This window comes from Ptychodera flava, chromosome 15, assembly GCF_041260155.1.
Source record: "Ptychodera flava strain L36383 chromosome 15, AS_Pfla_20210202, whole genome shotgun sequence".
Classification (NCBI taxonomy): domain Eukaryota; kingdom Metazoa; phylum Hemichordata; class Enteropneusta; family Ptychoderidae; genus Ptychodera; species Ptychodera flava.
Window position 1 is genome coordinate 8,011,560 of NC_091942.1, and position 17,891 is coordinate 8,029,450.

General features: G+C 36.9%; 1 protein-coding gene across 1 annotated transcript in view; it reads right to left on the reverse strand.

Annotated features, from left to right (window-relative positions):
- The window catches only part of LOC139151079 (uncharacterized), a 270,051-nt gene that overhangs the window by 137,914 nt on the left and 114,246 nt on the right, over positions 1-17,891 (reverse strand). Inside the window, exons 116-128 of the mRNA XM_070723612.1 lie at positions 17,362-17,478; positions 10,805-10,927; positions 10,105-10,227; positions 9,197-9,325; positions 8,307-8,429; positions 7,621-7,737; positions 7,322-7,444; positions 5,189-5,314; positions 3,774-3,896; positions 2,895-3,020; positions 1,966-2,091; positions 1,430-1,561; positions 790-912 (exon numbers count right to left, since the gene is read on the reverse strand). Of these exons, the coding sequence (XP_070579713.1) occupies positions 790-912; positions 1,430-1,561; positions 1,966-2,091; positions 2,895-3,020; positions 3,774-3,896; positions 5,189-5,314; positions 7,322-7,444; positions 7,621-7,737; positions 8,307-8,429; positions 9,197-9,325; positions 10,105-10,227; positions 10,805-10,927; positions 17,362-17,478 (1,611 nt within the window). The remainder of the gene's footprint in view (positions 1-789; positions 913-1,429; positions 1,562-1,965; positions 2,092-2,894; positions 3,021-3,773; positions 3,897-5,188; positions 5,315-7,321; positions 7,445-7,620; positions 7,738-8,306; positions 8,430-9,196; positions 9,326-10,104; positions 10,228-10,804; positions 10,928-17,361; positions 17,479-17,891) is intronic.

The following is a 17,891-nucleotide window of genomic DNA, read 5'->3' on the forward strand; positions in this document are numbered from 1 at the left end:
ACTATAAAACATTTTTGTGAAATAAATTGGGACCCCCATATTTTGATGTAGGACTCCCATTTTCTAACACCAGGAGTCCCAGGGACTCTCAAAAGTTAAAAGTGATGTAAACCCTGGCAAAGCGATGCAATTTCCAGCAATTTCCATAGTTATGCGCTGAAGTATCACATACTGGTAGGTTAGAGTTTGGCTGGACACCCCGGTGTAACACTGCGCCTCTCTGCCGTTGTCACTCAGTGAAGTTTGTACACAGTTTAAGTCTACAATTGTCTATTATTTATTATGTTGTCTGGAAAACATGATCAGCACGAATTTGTGTTTGGAGCATTTCTGATGTGTAAACGGGATTGTTGTTGAAGAAAGATCATCAAAATTCACTGTAATGCTTGAGCAATTGAAATGTTATATTAAGGTATGTAAGTTTAGCAATGGCAATATTCTTGTTCCCCCATGTTTACCTAATTGTGATTGAAGGCAACAAAGCTCAACTGATCCAATTGAAAAACATGCAGACCTACACATGATAGACATATTCCACCACAACTTACATGTACATGAACAGATCCTACTGCCACATACAGATATGTGACATGGGGGGCTAAATATCACAAAGTAGTGCTGTCACACCACTATGATAATATGATGCAAAGCTATGCTAGTTATAACCCTTTCTTTGCCATGGTTTGGCCCAAACCTGATATTATCAGCGGCAATTGTTGACCTGTTTACGCTACACTGGGGTAAGGGAGTTGATTAAGAAGGGTGAAAAGAGACAAAAGATAGACTCACATGTTTCACAAAGGGTTCCTGAGTAGCAACCTTGACAGTTACATCTGTAGTCTGTACATGAGCCAGGAGTCGCTATACACTGGCCACCATTTGCACATGGCAGGGAAGCACACTGGTCGATGCCTGTGTGAGAATGGAATTCGTATCAAAACTAAAGAACATGATATCAACAAAGCTGTAACTTCCTAAAACAAAAATTTGAGCAATTTTCATCCCCTTCAGTTGATTTTCATATCATCTTTAGTTGATTTTCATATAATTTTAAGCTTGATGTTGTTATACTTCAATGCAAAGTAAAGAATTTCTCATCGACCATAATGTGAATGAATATTCCTTGGATGGTATCTAAAATAAATTTTGTAGTGTTCACAGAAAGAAAGCTATGAGATTTTTCTAAATTATTTGACACCACAAAATCCCTTTTACTGTACTTGCTGCCTTTTTACTGTACTTGCTGGTAGATTTGTTTTGATTCAGAGAAATTCCAGACAAGTAAATATTTTATTTCCATCATCCGTTACAGCTTGATAGGCCATACCATGCAATAGTGAAATAAGAGGTGTAGTGAATAACCGAATGGACTGCTCAACTGTAGAAATCGAGTGATTTGTGGAATCAATAAAAATCAAAATAGACTTACGAGTTTCACACTGATCCCCTTCGTAGCACTGCGGACATTGACAGGTGTAATCATCGCAGACATCAGTCTCCAGTCGCACCCGACAGAAACCACCATTCATGCATGGTTGGGGGTCCTGGCATGGATTGATTTCTGGATGTAAGAGAAACAGGAAAGTTTGCGTTATATGCAACACTTCTTTTGATCACTTAATACTTCTATATACTTTTCAATAAAAAAGTAGGCAGCTCCACTGACAACCTTTTCATAATTAACAAAACAAATATTGAACAATAGCACAGTAGCACCCGATTCAATATGACAGTAACTGATGACATTCAACTTCTGCAATCATGTGAATTTCCTGTTTTATGACCTCAATTTCTAAATCTGATACTGATATCAAGGTTCTAAGATGCTCCTTACATGACTGATATCCTGACTCTGAAAATCCTAAATTCCCGTCTGGTCTTGTCTTGTGAGGACTTATTTTAGAAAAGTGTGGAGAAACGCATTTTTTTGTAAGGGGGGGGGGGGGGGGTAATTTATTGACTTGCCTTGATCACAGTTCTGGCCTTGGAAGCATCCTGCACATTGGCATGAATATTCCTGACAGCTTGTCGCTGTGCATCCTCCACCATTCTGACACGGGTTTCTTCCACCCTGAGAGCATGGATCTTGCACTGCAGAGGAACAGAATGAAAAAGGGTCTCACATTCAGGTTTTACATTATTCACATTTCCTTTAGCTCATTAAAAGGCTTGCAGTAGTTTTATTTCAATAATTTATCAATGTATGTCAGCATTGTTTTTCCAACAACAAAAAATACAATCAAGATGGTTGACACACTTAGAGCCTTCATTGCATGATCACAATGGTAGGAATAAGTCATGATTGACTCTAAACTGTACAGAGAGAAAATATTTCCAGAAATCTAGATTACCTCCGCATGTTAGGATTCTATTTGGCAAAGTTGCTGTGGCCTTTATTCCTATTTGGCTTAGAAGAAAAGGATGGTAACTTTTAAATTCTGCCCTCAATGCCATGATGTGACATTAACTTTTGTTTTTAAATGTTCATTCTTTTGTTTTTAATGTGCTTCAATGTCAGCACGCTAAATAAACATGAGGTTTGCTTTTAATCAAAACCATGAATGACATTTTGTGTTAAAATCTACAACAATAAACTAACTTTCTTTTCAAAATCCCCTAAATTAGAGATGGTACAGCATTTGCACAAGAAGGGATTCTACATAATGGAATAAATAATTACTGGGCATAGACTTTCCGAAGTACTCATACAAGATTGCATTGCAAAGTCTCATATACCTGGGTTGCTCACTGAGAAGAAAGAGATCTTCCTCTGCAACACTGGCCATCAGACACTACCAGGCTCTGGCCATGATAAGCCTGTATAGTTGCTGATACTGTTCTAATATTATCGACAATAATTATCTAAAATGTAAATAGGAAAATGATGCACTTACATGTCTCACAGTTGGGTCCAGTGAAACAACCAACTTCGCACCGGCAGATATACTGGGTACAAGACCCTGCAAAAGGCTGACAGATGCCACCATTTTGGCATGGGTTTGGCGAGCATTGGTCTTCAGCTTTTGAAGAGAAAAACAATTCAAAGATTAATACTAGATTAAATACTAGACTACATCATTAATTCTCACTAAATTTCTGAGAGGATGATTCAAGCATCTTTTCTAGTTTTTTTATTCATTCAATCAGTGACATTATTATGGTCTCACGCTTGTATAGTGGGAGGAATGGGAACAAACTGGAGAGAACCTATTCACCCAATATCTCTTCTATTAACAGCTGCAACACCAGCCATCAGAAATTACTCTTCAATTCACAGCTATGCAACTTTGCAATGGATAATAATTGGACATTGGACAGTACTACTATCTTCATGTATATATGAAAGTTTGAAGGTACAGTATTGCTCATTTTTCCCGCCCCATTCTCATTCTTCAACATTTATCCAAAACTGACATAAAGTAACTTCACCAAGTCAAGTGTTAACTTTTAAAATAGACCATTTGCCATGTCGTCTGCAAATCAAATCCAAACTGCAAATTTTGAAATGATATCTTCCCGTACCAGTGTATGTACATATACTACAAACACGAGGTGCAAGGGACCCGCACTGTGTTCTGTCCATGTTTTCAATACCTTCAGCTCGTGAAGGAAATCCTTTCAATCAAGATTAAAGGTTTGTGTCTGCAGATCTCTCTCATGCCATACGTCACGGGTAATTTCTCTCAGAAACAGACATCCCATCAAGTGATGTAATTCTGTTCCTACATTATACCTCTGCAACGTAGAAAAGTCACTGGCATATATCTACTTACGAGTTTCACAGTTTGTTCCAGAATAACAACTGTCACAGCTGCATGTATAGTCTGTACACGAACCAGGTACTTGTGTGCAGAATCCATCATTGAGGCATGGATTGGGCTGGCATGGATTCAGCACTTTAGTTGGAAAGGGGGAAAAACACAAGAAACAATAACTAGAGCCTTAAATTGTAAAGACACAAAATTTCACCAAACACTTTCTATTTCTACAATAAGCGGCAGGACAGCATACCAGTATGTACATTCACTCACTCGCAATGATAGTAACAGCAATATGTTTGTTTTCCCCAGGAGACACAGAGCTGCCCAAAAATTTCTATTTCCTGAGGCTGGAGGCTTAGTAAAACAGACTGCGTCTTTGGAGTGACGCACAGGCCAAAATATGAGCTGGCCACACCTTGAATATGGCTTGTCAAAAGATGATACAACACATCTCATTTATTTTCCTCATTGAAATATCAACAAATTTATCAGTCCTCTGTCACTGTTCTCAGTCAAAAACAACATTGACATATTGTCTATGTGTTCTAGAATGTGCACATGTGTAGAGGATGCCATTCAAACCTATCCAGGTAACAGCTGGCTGAACTGTTACCTGCTCTCGTAACAGTTCTATAACAGTTTCTGTCAACTTGTGACTGGCTTTCTGCATGTATCAGTGTAAATATGATGCATCTCCTATGACCATAAATCAATCATGAATAATGACGGAAATAATGAATGAGGTGCGATCTATGAAACATTAAAAGTAACCAAGAATATGTTTTAAATCAGTCCATCTATGGTGCAACCATACCAGACATGTGAGATGGCATGATCATTGAGTGATTCCTTGAAAAAAGCTGGATAACACGCTTATCTCTATTGATCGACAATGAATCATGCTACCGTTGCCACCAGCCCAAATTCACACATACATATAGTCACTTCTACTGCAAAACATGCGATGCTGACATGGCTAAATCACAGAAAATGGACATACAAGGATGGCAAAGCCACACTCATAAACCTCTAAACAAAAAAACACATTATACAGAAACACTCTATCATCATTGGCACACAAGTTGACTCAAATAAAGAACAATGTCTAGTGATGGGTACATGATATGTTTGTCTCAAATGAAATAGGTTAAGATATCCATACAGGCTCTCAAATGACACTATATTGTTTTATTTAACTTCTATTGCTATAAATAGTATTATGAAAAATGCCAAATTATTATGACTGAATGCTATGATGACAAACAGAAGAGTAAAGAAATAAGTTAACTTCATGGTAGATGGTAAACTTAAGAATTTCAAAGGTATCTCAATCATAGCAATTTGGCAATTTTGCTAAATACAGTACTATGATGCCAAATGGAAGCTTGAAGACATTTGATAGCTTGAGGGTAGATGGTAAAACTTACATATTTCACAGGTATCTCCATCAAAGCAATTTTGGCAGCTGCATGTGAATGACTCGCACAATGGTGGAGCAGCTGCTTGACACTGTCCTCCATTTCTACACGGGAAGCTGTTGCAAGGATTTTGTACTGCAGAAGACAAAAGAGGAATATTTCAATGAGAGGTGAAATGTTTCAATTTTGAGGTTAATTCTGTTTGCTGTTATGGCTTTGTTTAGGTAAGCTATTTGATTTGGTGAATTGATGTCATTGCAAGAGAGCAAACATTGAAATTTGATTGATCAAACATTTAGCAAAGTAGAAAACAGCTTGCATTTTGACATTTATTAGTGTTATCAACCTTTTTTATAATACATTTTACAGTGCATTTTAAAGTTTTGTTTGCGATTCAAAAATTTCCGCAACTTTTTTTAATAATTTTCTTTCAGCTATGCTACTTCTTTGAGTCGAAAAACAGTCTGTTGCCTCAAAGTAACCAAACATCAAGGACTTGGCAAGCACTGCGGCCCAAAAGTATGCCTCAGTGTACGGTATTCCGCGAAGCATAATTTCTATCGATCAGCGCTCTCAGCCGGTCGCTATTGACAACGGCGAACATTGTATCAATTTATTTTCAATAGATTATCGATCGAAAATCTGTTTGGGCGCCGCTTGTGCCGGGCGCTCGTGTGTTGAGGTCACGTCATAAACATTTCCACAATAACCCATATATTGACTTATACACTTTAACATCAAGGTATCCGTTGGTTTCCTGTACTGAAATTAAATCGACGACATTTTTACAGTTTTGGTGATACTTTTACGTACGTTTCAGCACATTTTGGCGCACCTCGGCCTAGTTTGGCGCCATTGTGAACGGGGGACTACACGCGAGTGAGCGAGACAACAATGTATCAATTTCGGACAAAAGGATATCGATCGATAACGTTCACTGCACGATTACAGTGGAGACTCTACGCCCGTTCGCCTCTGTTCTGTGTTATTTTGCAGTTTACTGGAATTTTCATAGTTTATATTCGCCAAAATTTGGTATAAATTACAACAACCTGACTGGTATTTGGTCTGTACAATTTAAGAGACGCTAACCGATTAAATGGTCAATATTAGACCCTGATTCTGAATATGCAAACGCCGTAAGATCGCCATTTTATTGAGGGCAAGAGCAAAAATTTAGCGATCGGAAAAATAAAATGCTACTAAAACAAGTTTCGTCGAGAAATTCAAAAACTAAAACGACCGCAATTTTGTATATATATCAAGGAAACACCGTGCCACTTTTCACTATAATTGGTTCAGAATGAGAAATTTGAACGAGCGAAAGTTGTACGGTCTGTTCAGTACATTAAACGCCATTGTTTTCTATGGGAAATCGAGCAGATTAGACACATCGTAAAATGTAAAATACATCTGAAAAAAACCGTTGGTTTAACTTTTTCATTTCGCTGTTATTTTTTATAATATTTGGTATTACACATATCATGAAGGGTAACTAAAACTCTATGGTTTTATTTTTTTTAGTTTCCCTCTTATTTTTATGAAATGACGAGTTGAAGATCGTTTTGCTGTTGACTATGTTTTTACTTGATTTTGCATATGTCTCTTATCGCTTACGTATTTTTGGAATTCCCTTGTGAAATTCTTCCCAAAATATTATAATTGTAAGGGCAGCATATACGGGAAATAGGACCTGTTGCTCTTTCATTAATATTTAGATGTGCAGCAAGGAAATACGGCGAAATTTTCAACATGACGCGGGAGGTGAAATTGACTCTCTGAACGCGCACTCCACGTATGTGTGGCGAAAATTCGGGACGCTATATACCGTACAAAATGGGGCGCCTTTGGGCCGTAGTGACTTGGCAAGCACTCTTTCTCAGCAGTTTTACCATGTATTTGGAATGATAAATATAGTTTTCGAAGAGAATTTTATGTTGCAAACATCTGGAAAGCATTGAATGTAAAAACCAGTACCTAAACAGCACTTGATAATTTTGACTCTCTGTTGGTTTTCCAGGAAAAGTTTGAAATTCCAGAAATTTTTTGACTCAGTGTGTGTGTGTGTGAGGGGGGGGGTTTCAGGTAAACACATGTTGGCAAACAGGAAGCGGGACTGAGAGGGAAATCTATTCAACTTACATGACTCACAGTAGTTACCAGTGTAACAACCTACACACGAGCACTGGAAGTCAGTGCATTGACCAGCTGGCACAGAGCATGTTCCACCATTTTGACATGGATTGACGGAACAGGGATCACGTCCTGTAGGAAGTGAAAAATTTACAGTTGGTAATCTCTGGACAAGCAATGAGCTATAATCAACACATGTCACAACATGAAAACTCATTTCAGTTTCAAATCTTTATGTGAATAACCATAAAATTTCTGTAAAAATTCAAAATCCTTAAGCACACCTGAATGTGTATAAAGAGACTTACTGTTTTCACAGAAGGTTCCGAAATAACACTCGGTACAGATACAGTTGGAGGCTGTACACGATATGCTCTGGCACTGTCCACCATTTTGACATGGATTGTTCTGACAGGGATCCTGAACTGTCATAGGAAAGTGTGACACATGTCAAGATACATAAACCAGCAAATGTGGGTATGTAATAATTGTAATTTTGAAGAAAAAAATATGATTTAAAGGGTAAAACAAAAGAAATGACAACTTTAACCATAGTTATCAACTCATACATGTCACTTAACATTTCAGTTGTTATCATTACCACAATGAAATTTTAACCTGTAAATTACACATTGTATGAATAGGACAAGTGCTGCATGTGGAACTAACAATTGCTGTATGGTTTATGATAAAGATTCAATAGCTGAACAACAAATTTTTATTGACAAGACAACTGCAAGTTTAGCATTTCCTTGTTTTTGCTGGTTGAAAAAACAAGTTCTGATAATTAAATTATCACTGCAATGATATCAGGGAAGGCTGTTCATGTTAACAACTCATATCAAGAACAATGACTCTATATGGTCATTGTTAGAAAAACTTGGCAAACAGAATTATGCATGAATTACCCCTAACGCATTTTGTCCATCCCTCATTGTGAGACTGCTATATCAAAAAGAAAATGAAAAAGTCGCAACAAAGAGAACACACTCACAGGTCTGGCATTGTTGGCCGGTGTAACATCCACTGCAAGCACAGGTATAGTCAGTACAGGATCCCTGGACTGCTTGGCAGAATCCATTATTTTGGCAGGGGTTTGGATCACAAGGATTTAGGACTAGAAACAGAATCAAAGACTCTGTATCAGCGAAAGTTTGGCTACATATGCATCTCAATACTGAAGTTCCAAAGTTTTGTTCAAGATTGCCCATCAGCAAAGCACTTCTCTCTGCCTGACATAATCAAGAATAAAAATGCAGGACAACTTTGCTGTTTTTATGGATTGGAAGAGCGAATTCACTCACATATTTCATCGTAAATACTTTGAATTCAAATTGGGCAATATTCTCTGTGCTCTGTGTCAAACAATTTGAGGGAAGCTATCATTTTATTTTTAATATTTTATTTTGAATATAGAAAACGTAGGGTTGTTTAATAGTTTGAAAGCGAGTAAACAAAAGCTATTGAACACCTGTCCAGTGAAACACAAGGTATGGGAGAGCTGAAAATCTGTCCGTATAGCAAATTCTGAATTAGACTGTCTCTAGTCATCACAATTATGATCAGTAGTTTTTATATTTCACTCCAATTTCTTTCAGAAGTTCCATTTGAAAATTTCAGGGCAAATTTTGAATTAGACTGTCTCTAGTCATCACAATTATGATCAGTAGTTTTTATATTTCATCTCTGAGTTCTTTCAGAAGCTCCATTTGAAAATTTCAGGACTGAGAGTCATTGCTTGGTAAACGTCAGAGCTGTTTTCTGTTTTTCTATGAAGCAATCAGCTTCACAACACAGGTAATAGTCTCCCTCTCCTGGTGATGTTATTGACTCTGATCGTCAAAGGATGGGTAACTTTGCAGAGTACATGTTAAATGTACTTACATGTAGAGCAGGTGGCGCCCACATAGCACTGCCTACACTGGCAGGTGAACGCATCACAGGAAGGTGATGAAACAGACCTCTGACATGTGCCACCAAACTCGCATGGGAAGTTCTGGCACGGATCAATTACTGAAAAAAAGACAAATAATAACAAAAGGGTAACATTTGACATGTTTTCCTGCATTTTTGTTCTGTTTTGTAAAATACAGGTTCTCAATAATTCAACTTCTGACCTGATTTTTTAAGTTTCCAGTGTCCAACTTGTCATTTAAGCGCATATGTGTGCTATTTTCAAAGTTATTGTTGACCACTGAATTTGGCTCAAGACTGAATTTGAACTTGTCAACAATAACACATGCTGGTATATTGTACATGACTCATTGTGTTTGCAGAGGTACTTCAGATTTCCATATACTTTAGGTGGTGGACACAAAGATACTTTTCTATAACAATAAAATATAAAATGTTATCAAAAGTTCCTTTAAAATCTCCTCTTCGCCATGTCTACTCACTCAATTTTTCATAACTTCCACAGTATGTCAGTGGTTATTTAGAGCTCAATTGTACAGGCAAAGTTCAATTGCATAGCTTCTAGCATATTCATCATTGTACTTTCCTCAGTTCTCGAATACAAGTTTTGCGTCAATTACACATATTGCAAAATGTCATGCATTTAAAAAATGCTGGAATGTAAATTGTGTGGTTGCCTTCCGGTCAGTTTGAGTTGTAGCATTCTCATCTATAAACAGAGAGATTATGGCGAGTGTTTATTTTTAATTGAAGTGGTATTGTAAAACTAGCCAAGTGGTATATGTATAAAACAACCTATTTTCAGAAGCCGTGAACATCTTGACTGACAGTTTACAGACCGAATGTAATTATTTTTTTTACTGCTCTCATACACTTACATGTTTCACATCGTGTTCCAGTGAAACAGCCAGTACAAGTACATGTATTCAGTGTACAGGAGCCGGGAACAGCTTCACACACACCACCATTGAGGCATGGATTGTTTTGGCATGGATCCATCACTGTACAAGGGAAGAAAAAGGAATTTTACATTTCATTTGCACATTTTAATTCGAAAAAATTTGAACAGATGTTTAAAACTTTTATTTTTCGAGGCACAAACTTCAAGGTATTGTATTTGAAAAGTTGTCTTGTTTGTTTAGAATATTCGTTTACCATCATGTTTTATTTCTGCCTTATATCAGCTGCTGCATGCAACATAAGCTTTATCTCACATTGGGCAAACTTGAATACAGATATTCATCAGGCTTCCAAATTTTATCAATTCTCTTCTGATCTACCACTTGTGGGGGCTCGTTTATAAGCTTTTAATGAGAGAAAAGTTTTCACCATCTTAGTTTTTCTGAAAATCTAAAAGTTTATTTTTCCCGTAGAGTTGACATGAGCTTCAAGTCGTGTTAGATTTGACTTTTGAATTGCTTGACTGTCTGTAGTTTCGGTACAACAAGTAAATTACCAACAGCTGCTGTTACCATGCTAGTGTAAACATAAGTTAGTCCCATCATTCATGTACAACACACAAATCTTCATATGCATTGTGCTTTTATGAAAAAGGAATTGGTTCCATTTAAAACTTACGCGTTTGACAGTTTTGGCCAGTGTAGCACTGTGGACACTGACACTGATAGAATGAACATTGATCTCCAGGAGTTGTGCAGGTACCACCATTCTGGCAAGGGTTGCTGTTGCATGGATTCACACCTGATGGGAATATGATAGCAATGTGATACATTGAAAGTAAGGGGAAAATATCCCAACCCGTCCAATGGTTTACTCAGTGGAAGAGCTGCTTACTGAGTTTGGTGGATTCCTTATTTGTCTTCAGACAATAAAATAGGCTCTTGTATAGGTAAATGCCAGGTCATGTAAAAAGCTGTAAGTTGCTGGGTAATTAGATAATTTGGTGTGCTGAATATACCCATATAAAAATAACAGCCCCATGACCACAGTCTCTGTTGTTCATTCTATGTTGATATTATAGTAGCCATGAAAAAAATAATTTCAAAACCGCGAGCAACAACATTAAATGTTTCAATATCAGAGAACAGCATAAACTGTATCCAGAGGTCTTTCCAACAAATACACAATGTGGACACACTTAGATGAATTTCAATTATTATTTATTCTTTGATAAAAGCATTGCATTTCTTTTTTTTTTTTTTTTTTTTTTTTTTTTTTACCTTTTTTTTTTTTTATCTTTTATTAAGGATACTCCATTGAAATTAACAGATTATTTGAAAGCAAACAAAAGTACGTTTGACTTTTTTACATTAAAGATTACATAACACTAATTATTTTACGCATTTCATCCAGATGTACAGATCCTGGTCTTAACTCCTTTTCGACTTTATATCTGAGAATCATTTCGTTCTTTAAAATAATATTTACAGGGATTTTGGAATCTGTCACCCAATATTTGTGGATTGACCACTTACCAAGCAAAATTAAGAGATTGACCACAAAAGATACATCATTCGATCTGCTTTGACTCAAATCATAATTAAAAATTATTTCATCATTTGATAATTTCACACAGTGTTGAAGGTAACCACTTAAAATTCTAGAAACGTTGTGCCAGAGATTTTTTGCTAAGGCACATTCAAGAAATCTGTGTTCTAAAGATTCAACACTAGAGCAAAACTTGCAGCACATAGAATCTACTTTTTTCCAGTAAAAAAGATACTTGTTACAAGGTAGAAATCTATGGAGTAACTTCCACTGAAACTCACGTAATTTAAACTCTTTCGTCATCTTGTTGACATTTTTCCAAATGACAACAGTGTTTTTGTCGCTGTTCAAATAAGCCACTTGTAGCGATGTATACCATTTTGTTAATTTATCAATATGAATAAAATTCTTCTTCGCAAAGAGTGAGTAAAAAACCTTCGAAGACAACTTAGAAATATGAAGGAAATTGAAATCTTTCCATACTCCATAATCTTCATCTTCTGTTTCTGTTAATGACTTATAGAAGACGTTATACTTTTTAGACCATACACACAACACGTTCTTGTTTTTGACATTTTGACTGGCGCTGTACCATGCATTTAAGATGCTTACATAAAATTCTGGAATTTGTAATCTTACATTTCTTGGCAATACATTCCAGAACTGATTTTGCTTGAGGAGATCACTCGATCTATCCAACTCAAAATATGACCATGGTATCACAGTCCAGGTACTACCTCTATCAACAACAAGCCTTTTAACCCATGATGCATTGATAGCTTTGACCTGGTTACCCAAATTAACATGTTTTACTCCTCCTTTGGCATAATCTTTTTCTAAAATTTGATTTCTTATACGTCTTTTTTTCTTGATGAAATTGTCAATGAGATTTTGAACATTGCTTTGAATTTTGTCAGGAATACCAATAACACTTGCAAGATACACAATTTGTGAAATGGCCAACACCTTAATGATTAAGGCTCGTCCATAAATTGTCAAATTTCTTTGTGACCAAATACTCAATACATTTTCCAACTTTTTTATCTTGCCATCCCAATTCAAGGCACAACACCTTTCTTCATCATATCCAAAGTACACTCCAAGAGTTTTTACCGGTTCATTTGTCCATTCAATATTTCCAAACCTTTCTTTGCAACCTCTCTTCTTTCCTATCCACATTGCTTTAGTTTTCTTTTCACTCATTTTCAGACCACTGCATTTATGAAAACATTCCATGACTTTTAAAACAGCTTCTAAGGAAAGTTTATCTTCAACAAAAATCGTCGTATCATCCGCCAGAAGGGATATTTTGGCAGTTACATCATTTGGTAAATGAATGCCTTTAACGGAGTGTTGCTGTCTGATTTTGCAAGCGAGTGTTTCAATTACAAGTAAAAACAAAAGAGCAGAGAGGGAGCAGCCTTGGCGAACTCCTCTTAACAATGGAAAATATTCTGAATGCCAACCTTTATAATTTATGCAGCTGGTGATGTTGGTATACAATGTCTTGACCCACTGTGTAAAAACTGGACCAAAATTAAACTTATGCAGTACTTGGAACATATATTCCCAGTTCACACTGTCAAAAGCTTTTTCGTAATCTATGAATAAAATAGCACCATTCATCTTTTTATTTTTCGTGAAATTTACTATGTCAGCGATAAGGCGAATATTTTGACCGATGTAGCGTCCTTTCATGTACCCGGTTTGATCTTTATGAATAACTGAATGTAAAACACGTTTTAATCTGTTTGACAGTGCCTTGGTTGCAATTTTATAGTCATTATTTAGAAGTGTCACTGGTCTCCAATTGTTCAGATCAGACTCGTTACCTTTCTTAAACAGTAGAGAAATCATTCCTCGCTTTTGTGAAATTGAGAGTTCACCATCTGTCCAGCCTTCATTTAGTGACGCGACAACAAGCGACTTTACCTCCTTCCAGAAGAAGCGGTAAAACTCTACAGTCAATCCGTCAGATCCTGGAGATTTATTTCCCGCCATTCCTTTCAATGCTTTGTAACACTCGTCTTCCGTCAACAAACCTTCACATAAATGTTTTTGTTCTTCTGGTAATCGCGGAATTGTGACACCGTCAAGGAATTCTTCTGAAGTCATTTTATTTTCTTTATCACGGTACAGACGTTGGTAAAATTTCATCTGTTCATGTAAAACTTCTCCTGTTTGTGTAACAACATCCCCTTTGTCATTTACCAGTTCTTTAATTTCTTTTTTCATTGCGTTCTGTTTTTCCATTCTCAGAAAATATTTTGTGCTCCTTTCACCCTTTTCTACCCATGCGGCCCTCGAGCGTATTTGAGCACCCTCTGCAATTAAGTTGTAGATGTCTTCCAGCTTTTGTTTCGTTTCTCCATATCGTGCTATATTTTCATCTGAAGAGTCGTCAATCATCTTTGCTTCATACTCTTTTAGTTGACTTTCAAGAGATACAATATTTTCGTTGCAATTTTTGGTTGTGTTCTTTGTTAGTTCTATGGCACATTCTTTGATCTCTTTCTTTACTAAATCCCACTGCACTCTCTTGCTATTGAAGCCTTGTCTCATATTGTCCTGTATAATTTTTCTTACTCTGCTGACGAATTCCTCTTTTTTTAGTAGTTTATTATTAAATTTCCAAGAGCCAGGTCCCCGTCTTTCTGTCTTTATTTCCATCTCTACGTATACTGCCATGTGATCTGTCCTGACTGCTGGTCTAATGTCCACTTTGTTTACTTTACTTATCAGATGTTTAGAGATGAATACATAATCGATTCGACTGTGGATTGGTGAAGGATGAAGTCTTCTCCATGTAAATTGTCGTTTTTCAGGGTGGAATTCTCTCCATGCGTCCACAAGTCGGAATTGACCAATGAGTCGGCGTAAAATATTTACAGAACTATCACGTGACTTCTGTTTAGATCTGTATGGTAATCTGTCCGATTGATCATGTAGCGTGCAATTAAAGTCACCTGCTACCACAATGTTCTCAAAAATGCAGTTGTCATTAAGAAGTTCATTCAGAGTAGTGAAAAAGTGTTTCCTTTGTTGTACTGTATTTGGTGCATAAACAGCACAGATTGAAAGCTTCGTATTACCGTTGTGTATACCGTTGACAATGACGATTCTACCGTCATCATCTTGTGTCACCTTTTCTACTTTAAAATCAGCATTCTTATTTATCCAGATTGCAGTTCCTTTGCTGTAATTATCGCCCTCAGAATAATAGATTTCTCCCTTCCATTCCTTTCCCCACGGTTTGACATTCTTGGTACTGTTGTGTATTTCTTGCAAAATAGCTATGTCCACTTTCTGGTGTTTTATCCACTCATAAACGCATTTGCGTTTTGATCGATCGTTCAGACCCCTTGTATTTAGGGTCAAAAGTTTTAATTTATTCATCTGCCAGTTTTGTTTCTACATTTCCTTTTTCTTTTCTTTTTACCAGCAACTTCTTGACTTTGACGTGTTGGCAGTACCTGTGGAGATTCTGCTGAAAGTTCAGAGAAATCTTCACGCGACGTATTGTACTGTCGATCTTCACCTTCACTAACATTTGTCAAGTTGCTGTCAATTTCCGTATCTGTTTCCTCATCATCCTTCTGTCTTTGACTGTCTTTGTTTTCTCTTATGAAGGAAAGTATAGAACGCTGTGCTTTATTTTCTCCTCTGCTTTCTGCTTTCAAAGACTGACTTGTTGTAGATGGCTCACCTGATTTGCGTATTGGTTGCGTTCTTTTCGGTATTTCATTCAATTGTTCACGGCTTGCTCCATCTGCACTCGAGATCGCATTTGTTTGAAGTCGTGGTTGTGATACATCTTCTGCATTTTATTGGTTTTGAACAAGCTTGCGCTGTATGTCCAATTTCCAAACATTTACTGCAAGTAGATTGGGTATTTCCAGTTTGCAGTTGTTTGCATACAAGCCTTGCTGAAAAAGACCCAACTTTAAAAAAGCTTGATGGTGTTGACTTTGGCTCTTCTATGTAGACAACTCTATCTCCGTTGAAAATGTTGCTCAACTTGCCGTTGATGCGCCATTTGAGTCTATTTATGTTCGTTTTAATTTTGTATCCAACACCTTCTAATGCGTCTACTATCACTTGGTCATCGACAGAGAGTGGTACATCCTTGATGGTTAATTTTACCCAATCTTTATTTATTTCTCTTCGAAATGGATTCTTACCCCACAACTCAACTGCCTTGCCTCTCAGAGTCAGACCATGTTGGAGAAGTATTGTTCTGTCAGCTTTGTCACTCAAGTAAATTCTCCATAGTCCTCTTATTCGCTGTAAACCTTCAAGACTGTTCATGGTTATAACTTCTGAAATGGCTGTTAAAATTTCTTCACCGGTTAACCATGTCTTGTCATCCCAAGGTATAACATCGGACTGTTTGAGAAAAGTGGTAAAACAGGAGGCTCACCGTCATTTCGTTTGTTGACATTCCATTCATTGGTCATCACCTGTGCATATGTAGCACGCTCAGTCGCCATTGCTGTCGCCATACTGACTTCTGAGTATTCGGAAAATGTAACAAAATCTCCACTTTCTTGAGTTGTATACACGATTTCAGCCTATCTTTCACTGCTTACTAACTTTGTTGGAGTATACCAGTACTTTTTGTTGTAGAAGTCTTCGCCTTTCGGTGCAAAAAATCCTAGAAACTCAGAGCGCTCTAAACAACTGCTTCCGTGGATCACAGATAGTGCCCTCTAAGCATTGCATTTCTTGATTCAGCATTGGGACATCAACAAATGTCAAGATCAAAATTTACTAAAACTTACTTTCGAGACTGAGTCACTTTTCTTGTTAATGCTATGCAAGGATAAAATCCATGTATTCATAATAGAACAATAACTTAATAATCAACAAATAAGGAAGTGGAAATATTTTAACACACATGTGTCTAAAAATGGTTTCAGAAAGGGTGGAAGAAGTTAGATCTGAGTTTAGAGAACATAAAAATCTTTGTACATTAATCATTCTGAATATGACATTAAACTGGGCATATAATCATTTTCATTCAAGGTAATACTTTATGGTACATTACCAGGTCCATGGGACATTTGTGATTTACAAAGTTAAACAGGAACTTCCAGGACCGTGGGCGCACAATAGGGGGATTACTGATGACGCAGCTATTTGCATAAACTGGGCGGGAGTTTTTAAATTCTCATAGCATCGCTTTGACCCTATGATAAATTTGAATAATCGCAATGGCACTTTCGTGACATACATAAAGAGAGGTCAAATGGTCGTACAGGGAACACATTTTGAAACATATGCGTTCTCCGACAACAGACAGAACAATTTTTCAGTATATTTTTGACTTAAGTTTAGTCGCTATATATTCACAGACATCATACGCAAGATTCAATGACAATGAACGCCTGAAATACGCCAAAATCATGGGATTCTGGGACCAAACACGGCACGTCCGATCAGTAGCGTTGCTTTTTTACATTAGCATAGATTTACGATAATCCGGCTTTTATAGGGGATGTTCCTGTTTAAGTAGGATCATCCTGACCCACTTGTATTTAATGGTGGTACCGGGTGTCAGGAATGGGTAAGCGTAAAAAGCAGCTGTCAGAACTGTTTGACATGAAAACTGCAACAGTCTACAGCATTAAAAATACTAACTTAATACAGAAAATGTTCTCTCAATATAGACATTTTTTTATACTCACGTGTTTCACAGTTGTCACCAGTGTAACAGAATTGACAGTTGCAGCGATAGGTTTCACAGGTTAGTTGTGAACAGAATCCATTATTCTGGCAAGGGTTTGGCTGGCATGGATTCAACACTGTAATCAAGAGAAACACACATTCATGCAGTGTTTTCACCCTTCCTCAGGGACAGACACCGGTAGTCAGACTCTCGAATTGCTACATTTCTTTTCTGATCTACCACTTGTGGGGGTCATTTAAAGCTGTTGGACAAAGAAAAACTTTCACAGTTTTTCAAAAATCCAAAATGTAATTTTTCCACAATTGGAGTTAACACAGGAATGCAGCCATTTTGAATTTAATATATGTAGCCTAATTTGTTTCAGCTAGTTCAAACTTTGCACAGAAACCCCCAATTTTTACTGTTGATTTTGAAGGAAAATGGTTGAAAGTTTCAATCAGGAAACGTTTAGAAAAAGTTTAAGTCTTTCACTTCCAAGGCGCATACTACCTTAAACATGAATTTTTTGCAAATTTAATTTTCAAACAA